Consider the following 22,128-nt stretch of genomic DNA (forward strand, 5'->3'; position numbering starts at 1 on the left):
CTGATATGCACCTACTCTCCAGGTTTGCCACTATCTCTCTAAAAGAGCTGTCACTTCCTCCAGCCACATTGACCATACGACCTCCGACCTTTGATGTTATTGGTCTGGGAGAGACAGTTAAAACAGTCACCTGCAGGTACCAGCTACATTTTTAGCTTAACCCTCAAGCTTTTTATCCTCACTTAGCTTTGTGGTGCAAATATTGAATAGAATCGTAATTTACTAATAACTAAATCAAGACTGTTTTTTTTTCGTCTTACATTGTAATTGTATGATTATGATAAAACTAGGTGCATCTTGCCACAGAAAAATCAGTACTGACACTATTATTAATCTTCCCCTCCCCCCAGGGCCATGGAAAGGTACAGCCTAATGCTAGAGAACACCATGAAGGTCAAGCAGGACTACCCAGAGGCTCCTGTCAATGACATGTTGGCTGAACAACAGGTAGACACCTTGTTTGCTGGCTGTATCATGTGTCGTTTTTTAAACAGATTTTAATATAGCTGTACCAGCTGTGTTATCCTTCACTGTTCTAACAGAATTTAAACACATTATCGACATAAGTCGTAGGATTAATTTTCATATTTAATTTAATATATATTTTACAAACCTACATATTATTTATATTAAGTGCAACTTAAGTGTCTAGTGACAATAAAGTTACATGACAGTTTTAAGCCATGATATAAATATATGTTTGATATCTTTTTATAAACTTCAATTTGTTGAAAGGCTGTTTAAATTATAAAATTGAAACATCAAAATTTCTTGACTGATTGACTTATGATTATGACGCTTAAGTTAGTCTATTTAAAGTTTTGCTATTTCTTTGCCCACCAGACAGACAAGAGAACCTTCCGAGACTCAGCCACCAACATCCAGCTAAAGATTCAGGAGCTGGTCAACTGTGTGACATCTTCAGCACCCACTGGACCCACTGGTCAGTTGCTTAACTCTTTTTACAATTGTGGTTATATTTTTTTAATTTATTTAGTTTAATGGTTATCTATTGGAGAAGTATTTTAAATTTGTTTTAAATCACTGCTTTGTATGGAAGTAAAATATTGAAATGCCACTACATTGTGAGAAGATTGTCTGTTTAACATTTGTTTAGACTGTGACATGAGCTTCCACCTGTATTCCATTTTTGACAACATTGAGCTCTTGAAGAGGAAAATTACTGAAGATGTAGTCAAGTGGAACACAAAGTCAGTAGATTTTTTTTACCACACTTATAAAACTGGTTTAAAATTAATGTTTTAATTTGGTTTTATAACCTATTTTCTAATAGGCAACAACACATGTTTAGCACTTTAAAGGCAATGTTTAATTTTGTTTTTCATTGCCTTTCTAAAGAAGATCATTAGAAAAGGTTGTGTTTAATCTGCAGTGTATGTCATATGTAAAGTTAAAATCTTTATTCCCAGGATGCAAGAGTTGTTGAGCTCCCAGCAAATGTTTAATCTACTTTGTATGCCATGTAAAGTTAAAATCTTTGTTCCTAGGATGCAAGAGTTGTTGAGCTCCCAGCAGAAGAAAAACAAAGCACAGACCACCAAGAAGGACAGGGAGTCTGGGAATCTGGCTGATGAGGTAGTGTCTTAAAAAGTGTCTGGGTTTGCCATGGTTAAGTCATTAAGACAGGCTAATTCATTTGTCAGGTTAAGTTTGATTAAATCAATTGTTAAGTCAGGCTAAATTGTTTAAGTCAGGCTAAATCAATAGTTAGGTGAAGTCAGGCTAAATCATTTGTCAGGTCAGGGTATGTCTGACTTGGTAGCAGTAAGTCAAGCTACATCCTAGTCATCAGGGAAAGTAAAGGTGGCTGGCCATAGTGCTGACCACACTATCCCTTTATATGCTAATGTAACAATTACTGGATAACACTATGGGCCTCTAGGTCCAAAGAGTAGCTTTACTATTTGTAAAGTTTACTGCTGTAGACATTGGCTACTAAACCTTGTAACTTTACTATTTGTAAAGTTTACTGCTGTAGACATTGGCTACTAAACCTTGTAACTTTACTATTTGTAAAGTTTTCTGCTGTAGACATTGGCTACTAAACCTTGTAACTTTACTATTTGTAAAGTTTACTGCTGTAAACACTGGCTACTAAACCTTGTAACTTTACTATTTGTAAAGTTTACTGCTGTAAACAATGGCGACTACACCTTGTAACTTTACTTTCCTGCTCTCATGTCATCTAATGCTACCTTAGCCATTAGGTAGCCAGAGCCCACTGATCTAATTCAAACATTGGCAACTGTTACTAGTTAAACATTTCTGTTCCTCCTCCCCTCCCCCTCAGCTTGAGAAATCCATGAAACTCTCTGACCGTAGCCTGACAAAAAGTCTTCCAGTGGTGCCGCCAGCAACTCCGCCAGTTGTACAGCGGACAACAAGTGTGAGTGGGGAGACGGTCAACCCCGCAGTGGACGATGGTATGTACTCTCTTGTTGACCCCTCTGTACCAAACCATAACATGGTTAACCCTGGCCCTAACCCATGCTCCTAACCCATGCTCCTAACCCATGCCCCTAACCAATGCCCCTAACCCTGCCCCTAACCCATGCCCTTAACATACAATCACAGTCTAATCTAGCCTTGTATGCTACTTCAAACTAAATGTTACATTTTAACTGCTGTTGCTATCATACTTACAATGTTTACCATTAATATATCAGTTAAACAAAGCCCTAAAGCTAAACATTTGTTGTAGTAAATTTGTGAGGTATGAACGTTAGCTTGGTATGATACACTTTTATTTTGTGGCTTAGTTTTGATGCTCAATATATGATAAAATTATTTTAAAAAAAACCTTCAACCAGGTGCAGGACCAGAGGTCATCAAGCCCAGTCAGCTGCCAGTGGACAGTGCTGAGGTCATGTCGACCTTGTTATTGTCTGTGGGGTCAGGGTCAGCTCAACCTGAAGGTGAGCTCACTTGTGCTACATGGTAGCAGTGGGTTTAATCAGTTAAGGGCTACATGGTAGCAGTGGGTTTAATCTGTCTATGGCTACATGGTAGCAGTGGGTTAATCAGTCTATGGCTACATGGTAGCAGTAGGTTTAATCTGTCTATGGCTACATGGTAGCAGTGGGTTTAATCTGTCTATGGCTACATGGTAGCAGTGGGTTAATCAGTCTATGGCTACATGGTAGCAGTAGGTTTAATCTGTCTATTGCTACATGGTAGCAGTGGGTTTAATCTGTCTATGGCTACATGCTAGCAGTAGGTTTAATCTGTGGCTAAATGGTAGCAGTGGGTTAATCAGTCTATGGCTACATGGTAGCAGTAGGTTTAATCTGTCTATGGCTACATGGTAGCAGTAGGTTTAATCTGTCTATGGCTACATGGTAGCAGTGGGTTTAACCTGTCTATGGCTACATGGTAGCAGTAGGTTTAATCTGTCTATGGCTACATGGTAGCAGTGGGTTAATCAGTCTATGGCTACATGGTAGCAGTAGGTTTAATCTGTCTATGGCTACATGGTAGCAGTGGGTTAATCAGTCTATGGCTACATGGTAGCAGTAGGTTTAATCTGTCTATGGCTACATGGTAGCAGTAGGTTTAATCTGTCTATGGCTACATGGTAGCAGTGGGTTAATCAGTCTATGGCTACATGGTAGCAGTAGGTTTAATCTGTCTATGGCTACATGGTAGCAGTAGGTTTAATCTGTCTATGGCTACATGGTAGCAGTGGGTTAATCAGTCTATGGCTACATGGTAGCAGTAGGTTTAATCTGTCTATGGCTACATGGTAGCAGTAGGTTTAATCTGTCTATGGCTACATGGTAGCAGTGGGTTAATCAGTCTATGGCTACATGGTAGCAGTAGGTTTAATCTGTCTATGGCTACATGGTGGTAGTGGGTTAATCAGTCTATGGCTACATGGTAGCAGTAGGTTTAATCTGTCTATGGCTACATGGTAGCAGTGGGTTTAATCTGTCTATGGCTACATGGTAGCAGTGGGTTAATCAGTCTATGGCTACATGGTAGCAGTAGGTTTAATCTGTCTATGGCTACATGGTAGCAGTGGGTTTAATCTGTCTATGGCTACATGGTAGCAGTGGGTTTAATCTGTCTATGGCTACATGGTAGCAGTGGGTTAATCAGTCTATGGCTACATGGTAGCAGTAGGTTTAATCTGTCTATGGCTACATGGTAGCAGTAGGTTTAATCAGGCTATTGCTACATGGTAGCAGTGGGTTTAATCTGTCTATGGCTACATGGTAGCAGTAGGTTTAATCAGGCTATGGCTACATGGTAGCAGTGGGTTTAATCACTATCTTATTCTTATTTGAACATTATTTTCAGTTTAACAAAACTACTATCACGCTTCAGTTGATCATAGATTGTCATTAATGATTGTTTTTAAATAAAATGTTTTAGCATTACATGACTATCTGGATCTTTAATGATCTCCTCAATGTATTCTTGCAGCTCTAGATGACAACACAGATGGCTGGTTCCAGGACTTGAAAGGTGTCACCAGGAGATGGCTGTCTACAACATCATTTGTACCTGTTCCCTTACCTTTGTGAGTAGCTCATGCTTGGTCTCTTTAACATTGTCATTGGTTCACACGTTCCCTTACCTTTGTGAGTACTAAATACCTGTTCCCTTACCTTTGTGAGTACTAAATACCTGTTCCCTTACCTTTGTGAGTACTAAATACCTGTTCTCTTACCTTTGTGAGTACTAAATACCTGTCCCCTTACCTTTGTGAGTACTAAATACCTGTTCTCTTACCTTTGTGAATACTAAATACCTGTTCCCTTACCTTTGTGAGTACTAAATACCTGTTCCCTTACCTTTGTGAGTACTTAATACCTGTTCCCTTACCTTTGTGAGTACTAAATACCTGTTCCCTTACCTTTGTGAGTACTAAATACCTGTTCTCTTACCTTTGTGAATACTAAATACCTGTTCCCTTCCCTTTGTGAGTACTAAATACCTGTTCCCTTACCTTTGTGAGTACTAAATACCTGTTCCCTTACCTTTGTGAGTACTAAATACCTGTCCCCTTACCTTTGTGAGTACTAAATACCTGTTCCCTTACCTGTGTAAGTACATCTTGCCTGTTTTCGAACTTTGTCATTGTTTCATACATGTTCCGTTACTTCCATGAGTACATGTGCTTGTTTTTCCTACTTTGCAAGAACTTCATACATGTTCCGTTACCATAATCAGTACTTTGTGGACATATTTATCCCCATTTATAATATCTATTTAATTTACTGCCTTCCATGTAAGCTACCTATGTCCTACACACTAATGTCGTTTTCTGTTAGTTTTGAATTTTTAAAAATTTACTTAATAAGCTGCTAGTTTCTCTTATTTGATCAAGTAATATGTAATTGACCCCAAACTGACCATGTGTAATTACACATGTACAGTAAAGAGAGAATTGCTATTGTTGTGTAATTGATCATGTAATGTGTAAGTGACCTTCACCTTACCTATATAATTGTACAGTGAAGCAAGTGAGCACCACACACTTCCTATGTGTGAGAGAGTTCCTATAGTCATCTATGACAATGAGCCAAGCTCCATTATAGCCTATGCCTTGAGGTGAGTACACCATCCCCCCACTAATCTACTCATAGGCAGCACTTAGCGCTTAAGGTGAGTACACATAATCTTGATGCATATTTGCCTCACACCATCCACCCCACTAATCTACTCATACAGTCAGCACCTAACCTAGTCTTACCAACACCAACACAATTATTGAAAGCACTTCTACAAAATTACCTCAACATATAAACACACCATAACACTACATTGTGTATGTATTTCATTACTCTCATTACTTATGTCTGTGATTTGCATTTAATTTTTCTAAACCATATTACTAGAATGAAAGTTTGTGTGTTCCATTTGGCTTGTAGAGACAAAATTTAACTTTTAAATACTTTTATCCCCAGTTCCTCAGATTATCTGTGCTGTCTAAGGGAGCTTCACAAGAAGTCCCACATCTCAGAGGCTGTGGGGTGAGTTTGTACACTCTTCAACTTCAGTTAGGCTAGTCATGATACAGGTTTAAAGTTGCATCAGTAGATCACAATTCAACATCACATAAACATTACCACAACATGTGCCCTGTAATTAGTTAAATATTTCTTGTACTACAAGAAGACTAACTGATGTATTGTAGTACAAGAAAACTGATGTATTGTAGCACAAGAAGACTAACTGATGTATTGTAGTACAAAAAGATTAACAGATGTAGTTTAGTACAAGAAGACTAGCTAATGTATTGTATTACTAAAAAACTGATGTATTGTAGTACAAGAAGACTAACTGATGTATTGTACTACAAAAAGATTAACTGATGTATTGTACTACAAAAAGATTAAATGATGTATTGTAGTACAAGAAGACTAACTGATGTATTGTACTACAAGAATAACTGATGCACTGTAGTACAAGGAGACTAACAAATGTATTGTACTACAAAAAGACTAGCTGATATATTGTAGTACTAAAAAACTGATGTATGTTACAGATCTCAGAGCAACAAGACATCCACCAAACCAGCAGATTCAGGAAATGTTCCGTTCATGACCTCTGACCTGACACCTGAACAAGGTAACCACACCTACTTTCTGTAACTCACCTGCACTATGGTTCCAACTGGGCAACTTTTAACAAAATATTAATGGATTGGAAATTTATGTTTGTATCTGATTGAACATATTTTGAACAACTTAGAAGTAGAATGGTAGAAAATCTATTTGCTGATGCGAAAGGTGTAAGTTTTTTAAATCATAGCAGAAGTGTGGCTCAAACCAGCAGGAAGATGGGGCATTCCTTGGGGTCTGGTCATGTGACCTCAGCAGTCTGATGTCAAGGCAGCTGGTCATTGCTCCAGCCTCACATTCCTTGGTTCGCCCATGCAACTAGGTCAACTGCCATCATGTGGAGGCCACTGCTCCAAGAGAGTTTTATTGTTGTGACACAATAGATTGAGCACACAGAATAAGCGTAAACTTTTGATCAACTAATGTTGACTGTTTAAGATAGTGTTACCAATATCATCTAAAGATCAACATCTGCTGACTTGAATCATGTAATTGTTGCAGCTTTTGGTTCATTTAATGAGGATAATGTTATCAGGTATTGGGGCTAAAATGGTTTTTATCAACACAGTCTCAGTGGGAGCATGGTACAGAAATAGTGACTGTTTAGACATAATATTGAGACAAGTTTTGAAACTACCACTATTTGTTTAATTTTTCTAGGTAGGACATTGAAATTACACTATAAATTAATGAGGATTTAATGATGTTGTTGAACTTTGCTTTACTTCTAAAGGGAATATACTTCATGCTTTTGCACATGTGTAATTTATACTTGCACTAGCCTTGTTTTGGTGCAGTAATTTGATCAGTATATACCCTGGTTGGCTTGTTTCAAGGGTTGATAACCAGCTTGGTTGGCTCATTTTGGTTGATAGCTGGCCTGGTTGGCATAGGCAGCAACCATACGGGTTGTATTAAATGATTCATAACCAGCCTGGTTGTCAACAATATTCTGAATGCTTATATATTATTTGCATTTTTTATTTCATTATTATTACAATCCCCCTGAAAGTTGCATTTTTTAAAGAAAACAAGAGCTACCTCCCTTAAATGTTGGTTTTTAATATTTTTATTATTATTTCTTTTTCACTGACTGATCCAAATAAAAATCAATAGGTCCCGTTACAATTAGATTTGAAAGTGTTTTTATTATTTTTACTTCCCCTGAAATATTAATTTTAAAAAAATTGTTACTTCCCCTTAAATTTAACTTTGAATTTTTTTTTTATTATTGTAACTCCCCTTGAAGCTAGAAAGTAGCTTTGAACATTTGTTTTGCTTCTCACTTAGGTCGAAGAGCTGGTGGGGGTGTGTTATCATTTCTCCGAGGTGCCGCCTCGCGTGATTTAAACACTCACCATTCCTCAGCCCATGGCGCCCACCCCACGGTGGAGGCGGTGCGCTATGTGCCTGGGACTGCTGACTGGGGGGAGTTAGGTGGGAGCCCAGGTAATTTACTGCCACACCTGCAGTAGTCAGCAACTCACCCTGCACCTAACATATTTTTTAGACTCACCTCGACTTGATAAATTCTTGTTTTGCTTTATTTGAATCCGCTTCTAGCATTTGGAAATATTACTTTATTTTTTTTTTTTACTAAGGTAGACTCAGGTTGCTTTGTGCATGCTTCATATTTAATTTCATTTTCCCTCTTTTAACATTCTTTTGCTAGGAGAAATGATCTGTAGTGGCTATAATCCTCCCATCTCAGAGGTCAGCAACCTTGTCAAGTAAAAGACGTTCCTTATAATCATTTTTGTGTAAATAGTTATTCTGAAGCATAATTTTAATTAGATGCATATATTTGATGTGCATATTTATATTGTCAAGGACTAGCTTAATTAAAAAAAAAATTATGAAGAGAACCACAAATATGGCTGACCACTGACCAAGCTTAACGCAATAAATATTATTTATTTGCACCTTCGGTGTGTAACTAGCAGTGTAATATGTAATATTAGAGTTACATCATAGCTTATGCAAAAATCTACTTTTTTTATTTTATGTGTGCCTTACTTATGGTATAGGTCAACTTATTCCATGTGCTTTGTTTGGAAAGCTTCTTATGATTTTAAACATTTTTTATTCTGTTGTATTTGTATACTGCCACTATCTGTAAATTTATTTTGTGTGATCGTCCGTTTTATTAACTCCTTACCCATATATATCTGAGAGCGGTGTGACCATACTAAAATATGTACTTAATACGGCTGCCCATTTAGTTTTCTTGTCTTACCTGTGATTAAAATGTATACAGCGAGGCTTACTTAATCTAACCACACAGAAATTTTGCTGTACCAAGTCTAATCTTCCACAAACCTGGTAAAGGTAATATAATGGTGGGTTACTTTAAACTTCAGTGTTGTAAGCCACTAAGAAAATGAATATACACTTTGTTAGCATAACTCTTTAACAGTACGAGCATTTAACTCTTGTAGAATTAATTATCTGTGTCAGAAACTTGTACACACATCTTGGAAATATCTAGACCCACATGCTTTAAACTAGACCAAAAATCTAGACCCACATGCTCTAAACTATACCAAAAATCTAGACCTACTTGCTGTAAACTAGACCAAAAATCTAGACCTACATGTTGTAAACTAGACCAAATATTTAGACCTACATGCTGTAAACTACACCAAAAATCTAGACCTACATGGTGTAAACTAGACCAAATATCTAGACCCACATGCTGTAAACTAGACCAAAAATCTAGATTCACATGCTGAAAGCCTCACTACAATACAAATCTCTGGTCATGTGACACATTTGTTGTTGTTGTCACAGATGAAGTGAACATCTCTGTGCTATCTGATGATGCCACACCATCACCAGAAGAAAAAGTCAGCACCGCCTCTCCGCATATAGAGCTACGTAAGTCAAAATCATCTATTCTATGCTTTAATTTTCTTAATTCTATTATATAACAGTAATGGAATACAACTGTAGTCATTGGTAAGTGTCATAACCCAAGGGGTCAAGGTTCAAATACTGCTGACAATATGTCTCAGTGACTGCCACCCCTAGAACAGCTACATTACTTTCATTTCTCACCACAGTATTGCTAATTCTTATCATTGAACATTAATTAACATAAAATATTCCAGCTTATTTAATTATAAACTTAAATTAGTGTTTTATTATTTTTTCCGTTCTTTGTCCCCAGAGTTTTCTGACTCCTCTGCCAAATTTTATTGCCGTGTCTATTTTGCTGATCAGTTCCGGAAGCTTCGCAAGCATTTGTTTCTGGGCAACGACAACCTGTAAGTAGCCTTGGTAATTCGTAGTGCTACACTGGTGATGTTGTCTTCCTCCCTGCTTGTCTGATACCAAATGTAAAATTTTATTCTTCAGCTTCATTCGGTCCTTGAGTAGATGTAAAACTTGGGAGGCCAAAGGTGGAAAATCTGGTTCCTCATTTTGTAAGACTGATGGTAGGTGTTTACATGATTCTCCATTGTTGAAAGCATACTATTTGTCCATTAAACATTAAATCTCAAAAAAAAAATTCATAGGCTAGAATATTTATTGTTTGAGTGACCTGAATTTCACTATTAGCTCTTGGTATAAATGTTTCTCTACTTATAACACTGTTTTTCTGATAATTTATATTGTTTCTTATATGTATATTTTTTGTAAAAAAAAAATATGCTCCTGAATTTGTTTTAATTATTTAGGTAGTTGTGTGATAATATTGTGTTTGTCCTCCCATTGCCTGGGTCAAATCTCATTTGTTCTGTCCTTGCATCATATTTTTGTCTGTGTAGACAGCTCTGTTTTTGTGTATCTGTTACCTCCCCTTCTCCTTCAGTGTCTGTTACCTCCCCTTCTCCTTAGTGTTTGTTACCTCCCCTTTCTCCTTCAGTGTCTGTTACCTCCCATTCCTTCATTGCCCTGTGTCTAATCCCTCATCTCCACCCTACAGATGACAGGTTTATCCTGAAGCAGATGTCTAACATGGAGGTGGAGTCGTTTGAGAAGTTTGGGCCTCAGTATTTCCAGTACATGAGATCCTGTATCACTGACCAGGTCAGGATAGACATTTTTATAACTATATATGATTGGTCGATAGAGGGACACAAATTGGAATTTAAATTTCAGTAATATGGATCATTTCCTAACCATTCCAACCCCCTCTCCCCCTTAACTTGCTTTACTAGCCAGTAACAAAGTAACAAATATTTCCCAATCCCCTCCATTACTTGCTTCACTACTCAATTTAAATAATTCCCCACCTCCCCCTACACCCATAATCTGGTGAGATTAAATAATTCCCCCCCTCCTCCCCCCATAGCCTCTATTACTTGCTCTACTGGTGAGATTAAATAATTCCCCACCTCCCCCTACCCCCATAATCTTCAAGATTTATGGTAGTCAAAGAAACAAATATTTCACACGCCCCCCCCCCCCCCCATAGCCTCCATTACTTGGTCTACTGGTGAAATTAAATAATTCCCCCCCCCCCTCCTCCTCCCCCCCCCATCCATAGCCTCCATTACTTGCTGTACTAGTCAGATTAAATAATTCCCCCCCTCCTCCCCCCTCCCATAGCCTTCATTACTTGCTCTACTGGTCAGATTAAATAATCCCCCCCTCCTCCTCCCCCCCCCCTCCATAACCTCCATTACTTGCTCTACTGGTCAGATTAAATAATCCCCCCCTCCTCCCTTCCCCCCCCCCTAGCCCCCATTACTTGCTCTACTGGTCAGTTTAAATAATTCCCCCCCCCACCCTCCTCCCCCAGCAACCAACAGCCCTGGCCAAGATTGTAGGTGTCTACAGGATTGGGTTCCGCAACACCCAGACCAACAACGCACTACGACAGGATGTTTTAGTCATGGAGAACTTGTTTTATAACCGCAAGATTTCACAGGTATGTTTTATAACAGCAAGATTTCACAGGTATGTTTTATAACAGCAAGATTTCACAGGTATGTTGTATAACAGCAAAATTTCACAGGTATGTTTTATAACCGCAAGATTTCACAGGTATGTTTACTTGGTTTGGATTGTATTGTTGTGTGTTTGAAATGCATATCACGTGAATCACTATTAGGGTAACAGTTTCAAGAATTAGTCCTTTATATGTATTTCTATAAGTGTGGGTACATGGCCTATAAAAAAATCCCATTTTTTTTTTTTCTTGTTATTTAATCAGAGCTTTCTAGAAATTAGACCTCTAGTGTCCTTGCTCAAGAATTTGGGCCTGATTTTCTTGTAGGCAAATTGACCTGTATTTTCTTGTTCTAGAAATTGACCTGTATTTTTCTTGTTCTAGAAATTGACCTGTATTCTTCTTGTTCTAGATATTGACCTGCTGTTTTCTTGTTCCAGAAATTGACGTGATGTTTTCTTGTTCCAGAAATTGACGTGATGTTTTCTTGTTCCAGAAATTTGACCTGAAGGGTTCCTTGAGGAACCGCCTGGTGAACATCAACAGCAAGAGGGAGGAGGAGTTGGTGCTGCTGGATGAAAACCTGCTCAAATGTAAGTACATCACAGTATACCTACTTGCTGAAGTAGAACCTCCCAGTGTATCTACTTGCTGAAGTAGAACATCCCAGTGTATCTACTTGCTGAAGTAGAACCTCCCAGTATGTCTACTTGTTAAAGACTTAAATTTTACCTATCTAACTCTACAGGTAGTGTAGAGTCCCCCCTATACCTGAGACTTTATTTTACCTATCTAACCCTACAGGTAGTGTAGAGTCCCCCCTATACCTGAGGCCTCACAGCAAGTATGTCTTGAAGTCAGCAATCACAAGTGATTCATTGTTCCTGTCTACCAACCTTGTTATGGATTACTCGCTGCTGGTTGGAGTTGATGAATCCACTCAAGAAATGGTTGTGGGCATTATTGGTTAGTTTTTTATTGTGTATCATATACTGGTCAGTGTTTGATTGTGTCCTTTATTGGGCAGTGGTTGATTGTATTAGTACTATTGGGCAGTGTTTTTTCATGTTAGTACTTTTGGGCAGTATTTTATTATTGTGTTAACACTGTCAGATTTTTCTTTATTTTATTTTTCTTTATTTTGTGACAATAATCAGTTTATACATATAGTGGGGGATTAATTGGTCACTTTTTTTTTTATCCTTAGTTTTAAGTTTGCTTTAAACATTGGTACAAATGTTTCCTAGATTACATTCGATTGCTTTAAACATTGATACAAATGTTTCCTAGATTACATTCGATTGCTTTAAACATTGGTACACGTTTCCTAGATTACATTCGATTGCTTTAAACATTGGTACAAATGTTTCCTAGATTACATTCGATTGCTTTAAACATTGGTACACGTTTCCTAGATTACATTCGATTGCTTTAAACATTGGTACAAATGTTTCCTAGATTACATTCGATTGCTTTAAACATTGGTACAAATGTTTCCTAGATTACATTCGATTGCTTTAAACATTGGTACAAATGTTTCCTAGATTACATTCGATTGCTTTAAACATTGGTACAAATGTTTCCTAGATTACATTCGATTGCTTTAAACATTGGTACAAATGTTTCCTAGATTACATTCGATTGCTTTAAACATTGGTACAAATGTTTCCTAGATTACATTCGATTGCTTTAAACATTGGTACACGTTTCCTAGATTACATTCTATTGCTTTAAACATTGGTACAAATGTTTCCTAGATTACATTCGATTGCTTTAAACATTGGTACACATGTTTCCTAGATTACATTCTATTGCTTTAAACATTGGTACAAATGTTTCCTAGATTACATTCGATTGCTTTAAACATTGGTACACATGTTTCCTAGATTACATTCGATTGCTTTAAACATTGGTACACATGTTTCCTAGATTACATTCTATTGCTTTAAACATTGGTACAAATGTTTCCTAGATTACATTCGAACCTTCACGTGGGATAAGAAGCTGGAGATGGTGGTCAAGTCTTCAGGAATTTTAGGTGGACAAGGCAAGTATTCTACTTGTTATCATCACCTTTTATCAAATTGTATTCAGAAACAGAAATAAAGGAGCTAAGGTTTAAAAAGAATCTCCCTGTTAATTTACAACTGCTGAAAATATCCCTTGAAAATTTAGCTATGTCACATGTTGTGAATTTAAAAAAAAACCTTGGAATGGCTTTATCTATTAGATGCTTGTGACTCAATAAAGATTGATGTATGAGTAACGCAATTGTGACATGACTGTGACAATACAACAAATGTAACAAGTAATTCAAGTATCTTAACAAACTATCCTGAACATTTCCTGCAGGGAAAATGCCAACAGTTGTGTCCCCTCAGCTGTACCGAGGACGTTTCCTGGAGGCGATGGACCGTTACTTTCTCCAGGTGCCAGACCACTGGACAGGCTTAGGTCAAGGTAAACTTGAGATTTAGGTCAAGGTAAACTTGAGATTTAGGTCAAGGTAAACTTGAGATTTAGGTCAAGGTAAACTTGAGATTTAGGTCAAGGTAAACTTGAGATTTACCAACTTTAAATAATCTCAACATAAATCTAAGCTGCAAGTTTAAGAAAAGGTATGACTGGTTTAAGTTTTCTATGGTCAAAACTTATTTCCTTACCAGATTCCTGCTCAAAACCACCAACAGTTGAACCAAGCACAGGCAAAGATCCCAAGAAATGATCAGGGGACATAACACAATTAGCAGGGGATGTAACACATTCAGCAGACTGAAAGAGTACATTGGCTGTGAATATTTCAAATACCCGGTTTCACCTTCTCACTATTATTCTAGTCTCATGTATGTAGGGAATAGGGAAAAATTACTGTCTCTCTTAGATCAAGTTGAAGTTAAGCAAAAACTTAATAAATATTTAAATATAACCATGCCATGCCTTGTATTAAACAATGTGATAATTGTTACAAATTTTTCATTTGGTGACAGATAAACTTAGGATGTGTATTCCAAATCAGGAGTGGACTACTGTTTGTCCTTACTTTTTTTAATCTAAGTTTTTCTAGGGGATAAATCTTTTAAAAGTTGCCCCACCAAAACAAAATTGTTTGTTTCATTCAATCAAACCTTGTTACATTTTCCCATTGAAATTTTTTTAGAACATAAAACATTCCTAGAGCATCAACTTAGAGTGACCAAAATATGCAACCCAAAACTGCACACACAAAAACAGTGTTCAAGGGAATTTTTTTTGAGTGATGATTTAAAGACCTTAGTAGAGTATGACCAGATGTACATTGTACTGGTAGCATTATAAAACATGGATAGTGTATTAGTATGAGGAGTTTATATTATGCATTTTTCTGTTTGTGCAGATGCTTTGGTTGCACATTTTTTTCATGGTGCGTATTTTTGGGGACACATTTTAGCCATGTTGTTGTGGCTGTGTTTGTTTACTGGTTGTTGACTTGTGTTGGCTGACTGATGACTTTTCTGACTTGTGTTGGCTGACTGATGACTTTTCTGACTTGTGTTGGCTGACTGATGACTTTTCTGACTTGTGTTGGCTGACTGATGACTTTTCTGACTTGTGTTGGCTGACTGATGACTTTTCTGACTTGTGTTGGCTGACTGATGACTTTTCTGACTCGTGTTGGCTGACTGATGACTTTACTGACTTGTGTTGGCTGACTGATGACTTTTCTGACTGCTGTAGGCTAACTGATGACTTTTCTGACTTGTGTTGGCTGACTGATGACTTATCTGACTTGTGTTGGCTGACTGATGATATTTCTGACTGCTGTAGGCTGACTGATGACTTTCCTGACTTGTGTTGGCTGACTGATGACTTTCCTGACTTGTGTAGGCTGACTGATGACTTTCCTGACTTGTGTTGGCTGACTGATGACTTTCCTGACTTGTGTTGGCTGACTGATGACTTTCCTGACTTGTGTTGGAGGACTGATGACATTAGTGACTTGTGTTGGCTGACTGATGACTTTTCTGACTTGTGTTGGCTGACTGATGACTTTCCTGACTTGTGTTGGAGGACTGATGACTTTTCTGACTTGTGTTGGCTGACTGATGACTTTTCTGACTTGTGTTGGAGGACTGATGACATTAGTGACTTGTGTTGGCTGACTGATGACTTTTCTGACTTGTGTTGGCTGACTGATGACTATTCTGACTGATGACTTTCCTGACTTGTGTTGGCTGACTGATGACTTTCCTGACTTGTGTTGGAGGACTGATGACTTTTCTGACTTGTGTTGGCTGACTGATGACTTTTCTGACTTGTGTTGACTGACTGATGACTTTCCTGACTTGTATTGGCTGACTGATGACTTTCCTGACTTGTGTTGGCTGACTGATGATATTTCTGACTGCTGTAGGCTGACTGATGACTTTCCTGACTTGTGTTGGCTGACTGATGACTTTCCTGACTTGTGTAGGCTGACTGATGACTTTCCTGACTTGTGTTGGCTGACTGATGACTTTCCTGACTTGTGTTGGCTGACTGATGACTTTCCTGACTTGTGTTGGAGGACTGATGACATTAGTGACTTGTGTTGGCTGACTGATGACTTTTCTGACTTGTGTTGGCTGACTGATGACTTTCCTGACTTGTGTTGGAGGACTGATGACTTTTCTGACTTGTGTTGGCTGACTGATGACTTTTCTGACTTGTGTTGGAGGACTGATGACATTAGTGACTTGTGTTGGCTGACTGATGACTTTTCTGACTTGTGTTGGCTGACTGATGACTTTTCTGACTGATGACTTTCCTGACTTGTGTTGGCTGACTGATGACTTTCCTGACTTGTGTTGGAGGACTGATGACTTTTCTGACTTGTGTTGGCTGACTGATGACTTTTCTGACTTGTGTTGACTGACTGATGACTTTCCTGACTTGTATTGGCTGACTGATGACTTTCCTGACTTGTGTTGGCTGACTGATGACTTTTCTGACTTGTGTTGGCTGACTGATGACATTAGTGACTTGTGTTGGCTGACTGATGACTTTTCTGACTTGTGTTGGCTGACTGATGACTTTCCTGACTTGTGTTGGCTGACTGATGACTTTTCTGACTCGTGTTGGCTGACTGATGACTTTTCTGACTTGTGTTGGCTAACTGATGACTTTCCTGACTTGTATTGGCTGACTGATGACTTTTCTGACTTGTGTAGGCTGACTGATGACATTGTTAAATTGCTGTTTGGCTGACTTATGACTTTGCTTACCTAGCCATTGCTGACTGTTGATCTAGTCTAAAGCTACTATTTATGCTAGTTTTGAAAGTGCAATATATTTGTTGTTTTAAATCGTCAGCTTTTTTATTATCATCTGTTTGTCATTTATGAATATTTTCACATTTTTAAATATTTTCATTTTATAAAATATATTTATGATTCTTCTATTATTTTTATATTTTCTAAACATCGATAGGTTAAAAAATAATTTTCTTTCTACAAAATCAGTGATTGATATCAACTATATTAAATTATCTTATTAACTAATCAGTATTCCTTATGTCTTGCATTGTAAAAAAATCAAACTAATTTATACTTGATCATGTCACATAAAATTTAACATGAAGATGGTTGAGCAATGGATTTGTTTACACCAAACATCTATCTTGCTGCACAACTTATTCAAATAAAGACCTCATACTGAGGCAATTAGAGTATTTTCTGTAAATGTCAGGGTTTTAGGCAACTTTTGGCCTGATACTGGTGGGGTGGGGGACAGGTTGTTGTTAGTTCTACCCCAGGCCATAGGGTTATTTTATGGTTTGCGGATATTGAGAAAAAAATGTTAAGTAAAAACATAATTAAAGGTTAATTCATTGCTAATTGGGTTGTGTGGAAATTAGAAAATCTAAACAATTACATATATTTTTTTAAATATGTGGTGTAGAATTAGTCTCACCTTCTACCATCCCCTACCTAGGGTTGTATCTATACCCTAGTCAAAACAAGTGGCCTACATTTTATTGTCATGATACCCCCCCACACACACACACACATCCCATTTATCCAACCTGATTACAAGAAATTAGTTTTTAAAATATTGAAAGTTGTATGCATGCTTGAGTAGCCTTGAGCACTGTTTGACTTTAATGTAAGCACTGTAAACTTTACATTGTAAATATTAATAATGTAAAGTTTACATTATATTTATATAAATGATGTAAATGTAAACATTGTAAGTACAAACACAAGGCAATGTGGCTTAGTTCTCTAGTTGTATTGAGTTGCTGGCAACATCATTATAGCTGACATTTTAATTCATTTACTGCTTTGTTAATTAATTAATTTCATTGCTGGTAGTAAATAACTGAATGCCATCCCAGTTCTTTTAATTTTTTCTTTAGTTGGCAAACCACTTTCCAGTTTATGAAAATTTATCATTTATAGGACATTCACTTTCCCTTTTCATTGTTTTAAATCTATGCAATAATTGCAAATCAAAACATGGAAATCATATCAAGTAATATTAAAATAAAATAAAAAGTATTTTACTGGGACCTTTAATATAATAAATATATACAATGGGTTTTATACATATTTTATCAACATGTTTAAAAACTTGAGTGAATTGTTTGATGTCTTGTTTCAAGCAATGGCATTTGTATGATGACAGTTTGACCAACCTTGTCCAATGGGCATGTGCTGACCTCTGTCTGAAATGTGGTCAACCACATGTATGATAGTACCATCCACACATATGTTGCTAGTTCAGATGTTGACCACTGTCAGGTGTGGTCAGCCACACGTATGATGGTACCAACCACACATATGTTGCTAGTTCATATGTTGACCACTGTCAGGTGTGGTCAACCACATGTATGATGGTACCATCCACACATATGTTGCTAGTTCATATGTTGACCACTGTCAGGTGTGGTCAGCCACACGTATGATGGTACCACGCTTATGTTGCTAGTTCAGATGTTGACTGACCACCCTATAAACACTGGGCATTTAGTAAACCTGCTACAAGATCTTGTAGTTAAATAACTTAGTGATTGGATGTATGAACTGTTTTATTGGTTTGTTTGATAAATTAATCAATTCTCACCCATAAAAAGCATGCTATGTGATCATTCACAAATATTCTAAAAAAATTATTTTTGAATTTTGGAACCTCTGTTGTTTGTTTTCACTCAAATCATTCATCATTCGCATGCCCGTGATATTTTATAAATCGTGCTATAAATAGAAATGTTTTTGTGATTTTAGAAATGGGAGAGTTTCCGACATTCCTAGTTTTGTTGTTAATGGTGTGTTCACCAACTGCTGCAGTGGATGTTAGCTGTACTTAATATATATATGTGTGTGGTGTGTACAGTTAGGTTTTTTGTGCACAACTTGATATATATATATATATATATATATATATATATATATATATATATATATATATATATATATATATATATTGTTAGGATTAGTTTACAGGTAGTTATGTACAGGTAGATCTGTGTGTGCAAATGGTTCTACATGTGCAGTTAAATTTGTGTACATGTACATCTATGTGAACAATTATGTATATGTTCACTGCTAGATCTATATATATATAGTTATGCTTATGTGTAGCTCGTATGTGTATAGCATGTTCTACCTGTACAATTAAGTCTGTGTACATCCAGGTCTATTTGTACAGGTAGTTCTGTGTTTATAATTGAGGTCTGTAAGTGCAATTGCATGTGTGTATATGTAAGTATGTGTACAGTTCCTTTGGTGTACAATGTAGATAATTTTTGCTGTGTTTCAAAACACAATGTCTTGTTATATTTACTGTTACCTATGCAATAATAAACATCCATCTGTTTTTAACCCTCTAACACATGCTCTTGTTGACTTGTGTGTCAGTCAGTCTGTCGCATTTTATTTGTATGGCAGCAGCATGTCATAATTAATTACAGTCTATTATGTAGTTAGTCTACACATATAGGCGCCAAGAGATAATTGTAAAATATTTTTTTACTAAATTCAAAAGTTTGGTTTTTATAACTCTTTAAGTGTTTTAGAAGTAATTTAGGCACTGCTAAGATTAAAGGTGAAATTCAGTAATGCTTTGGCATTAGCAGAATAAACCAACAAAAGAAAAACGTTTCCTAGAACTAGAAGCACATCTATTTTTATTGATGACAGGGAATTCCCGGGTATGGGAAGACGTCATAGTCTATATATAACACAACCGGGTCAGTGAAGCTTGTCCGAAGAAGAGATATTCTAATACAAGCGTTGACGTGGATTATTATCAGCTAATTATAGAACAGTTTTTTAAATCTACAAGAATACACCAAATGTTAATAAACGAATATAACATGAATTTTACAACACTTCAATGGGTAATTAATGTGTTACATAACTTAGCATGTTGTTGGGTACCGGCTAGTTAAAACACAGCTCTATAAGACGTCTGGCTTACTTCTGAGAACTTAATTAAGCAGGAAGATAACAGTGTCAGACCAACATGGTTGAGATCCTTCGTCTTGCTCAGACGCATACATAACACACTTAAGGGACGTAACCATAATATATACATATAATACAAAAGGACGTTAATTTACTAACAATACTTAACAATAAATACAATAACGAAACCAACAACACATACATTTAGTATGGAAAATAAGCCTACTACAAACATAATTCTAGGCAAAGTAACATAGCACAACATAGTTTTTAAACACTTAGCTAAAATGAGTCACCACAGCTGTCAATTACCACTGGCAGTAATTACTGGCAGCTGTCATTGTGAGTTTATGTTAATTAGGTCTTTACTTGGCTGTAAGTCTGAGCCGACTGCTGTTAATTTTGTTCACATAACACAAAGCCATAGCTACAGCCATAAAAGCAATACCACCTCCCACAGCAGCGAATGTGACAAAAAGCGGCAAACAACTAACTTCCTCCAGGACTGGTCTAGCATTATATCCGTTCATGTTTCCCCTAGTTCCGGCACTGGGATCTGAACACACACTGTCACTGGTGTTGCTGCACATTCTCTCGACCACCTGACCTACAGCGCAGTGAGAACACGGACTACACACCTGTCCTGACCGGAAGTAGCCAGGCACACACCCAACGATGACGTCAGACTGTGACGTGCAGACGTTCAACACGACCTCCAGTCTGGAGATGGCGGGAAGAGAGCACGGCCAGCAGACGGTAGAGTTGTGTGTCGTCTGATCCATGAACGTGCCGGCGTCACACGGGGCACACGTCTGTGTGTCTGGCACCAACTTCTGTCTGAGGCCACAACTTCCGCCGGATGTGGTCAGTGAAACGGTATGAGACCTGACGACAGTGGATAAAGCCAAAATCCACGTAATACAGCTCACGAATCGTATCAACCAATGCATTATTTTACACTTATAATAAAAATCTTTCTTTTTATATCAGTTGCTTTAAATATAAATGTTAAGTAATTCTATTTTTACAAAGAGAAAACTCTTGATTTTCAAACTATGCAAATGGCTGGGAAAACAAAGAGCTGAGTCCACAGCTCATCCACTGCTGCGAATTAAAGGCGAGTTGTAGAGATCCACCCAAACTGCAAAAGCGCTTGCTAGTCGAAATTCCCCACAATCGAATTTTCTAGCTGATCCGTCGCTTGGTTTGACCACATCCACTAAAATATTCGTTGTTTTTTTTTGTAGAAGTTTTCTTTTCCTGTTGAAATAAATACATTTAAATCTTATGCTAATTTTAATAGATAGCGCTAAATATATATTTTAATATATAGGCATGCATTTATTATTTTTAAAAATTGGAAACTCATAAAACGTTGTTTAACCTGTCGATTTATAATCGATCCAACCTCGTCGTAAAACTTTTTCGCGTATTCATACAAAAAATAATTGTAAATAAATATGTCTTCACACAAAAAATAATTGTAAATAAATATGTCTTCACACATACAAATAATTGTAATTAAATATGTCTTCACACAAAAATACTTGTAATTAAATGTATTCACACAAAAATAAATGTAAATAAATATGTCTTCACACAAAAAATAATTGTAAATATATATATAGTCTTCACACACACATAGTCTCATTAAATATATAGGTCTTCACAAAATTTGTTGTAAATAAATATAGGTCTTCACACAAAACTAGTTGTAAGTAAATATAGGTCCACACGAAAATAATTTAAAGTAAAAATATACCTTCATACGAAAATTGTCTAAAGTAAAAATAGACCTTCACACAAAAATGATCGGCAGTAAAACTATGCCTTCACAGAAAATGGTCTAAAGTAAAAAAAAAACGACCTTTACACAAAAATGGTTGCTACCGCCACACTAGATGTAAGACAAAATGTTAACTAGTTTAAACTAGCGTGAAGCACACGTGTCAAATTAATTAGATGTACAATTAAGTACCACCTTTAGATTAACCTACTGTCACGTAGCTTTATTTCCGTTGTTGTTCAAATAACCATCTGCCTCACTCAGCGACCAAGTGACGACGTTATTTTACATTTATTCTAGCGACCCGCCTTGCCACAGGCCATCCGGGTGCTATCATGCAACCATTATTCTGCCTCTAATCAACCTCTCTTCAACCGCCATCTTGTTATTAATATCATACGATAAATAATACTACGACAAGTTGATTGAGGA

General features: G+C 37.0%; 2 protein-coding genes across 4 annotated transcripts in view; one reads left to right on the plus strand and one right to left on the minus strand.

The window, feature by feature from the left end:
• Positions 1-15,079, plus strand: part of LOC131934599 (1-phosphatidylinositol 3-phosphate 5-kinase) — a 41,505-nt gene extending 26,426 nt beyond the window's left edge. For 2 of the 3 annotated variants that reach the window (XM_059290660.1, XM_059290661.1), the window contains 22 exons: positions 23-136; positions 351-447; positions 844-943; positions 1,118-1,211; positions 1,509-1,596; positions 2,312-2,444; positions 2,832-2,936; positions 4,447-4,543; positions 5,482-5,577; positions 5,934-5,999; positions 6,515-6,597; positions 7,881-8,039; positions 9,381-9,467; positions 9,760-9,856; positions 9,948-10,027; positions 10,519-10,622; positions 11,338-11,466; positions 11,984-12,080; positions 12,292-12,453; positions 13,460-13,534; positions 13,840-13,947; positions 14,154-15,079. In XM_059290660.1, the coding sequence (XP_059146643.1) occupies positions 23-136; positions 351-447; positions 844-943; positions 1,118-1,211; positions 1,509-1,596; positions 2,312-2,444; positions 2,832-2,936; positions 4,447-4,543; positions 5,482-5,577; positions 5,934-5,999; positions 6,515-6,597; positions 7,881-8,039; positions 9,381-9,467; positions 9,760-9,856; positions 9,948-10,027; positions 10,519-10,622; positions 11,338-11,466; positions 11,984-12,080; positions 12,292-12,453; positions 13,460-13,534; positions 13,840-13,947; positions 14,154-14,212 (2,230 nt within the window). In that variant the 3' untranslated portion in view covers positions 14,213-15,079. The remainder of the gene's footprint in view (positions 1-22; positions 137-350; positions 448-843; positions 944-1,117; positions 1,212-1,508; positions 1,597-2,311; positions 2,445-2,831; positions 2,937-4,446; positions 4,544-5,481; positions 5,578-5,933; positions 6,000-6,514; positions 6,598-7,880; positions 8,040-9,380; positions 9,468-9,759; positions 9,857-9,947; positions 10,028-10,518; positions 10,623-11,337; positions 11,467-11,983; positions 12,081-12,291; positions 12,454-13,459; positions 13,535-13,839; positions 13,948-14,153) is intronic. The other variant, XM_059290662.1, reaches the window with a different exon arrangement.
• Positions 14,911-15,606, minus strand: LOC131934591 (sperm acrosomal protein FSA-ACR.1-like). Its single transcript, XM_059290650.1, has one exon. The coding sequence runs from the start codon at positions 15,604-15,606 to the stop codon at positions 14,911-14,913; it is 696 nt and encodes a 231-aa protein (XP_059146633.1).
• Positions 15,607-22,128: the final 6,522 nt, after the last annotated feature.

The sequence above is a fragment of the Physella acuta genome, unplaced genomic scaffold (genome assembly GCF_028476545.2).
Source record: "Physella acuta isolate Inbredline_101_S28 unplaced genomic scaffold, ASM2847654v3 ptg000113l, whole genome shotgun sequence".
Lineage (NCBI taxonomy): Eukaryota > Metazoa > Mollusca > Gastropoda > Physidae > Physella > Physella acuta.

Bases quoted from the DNA above. Each gene is read 5' to 3' on its own strand.
- LOC131934591 (XM_059290650.1), bottom strand. From the start codon at position 15,606: ATGTCATCAGTCCTCCAACACAAGTCAGAAAAGTCATCAGTCAGCCAA.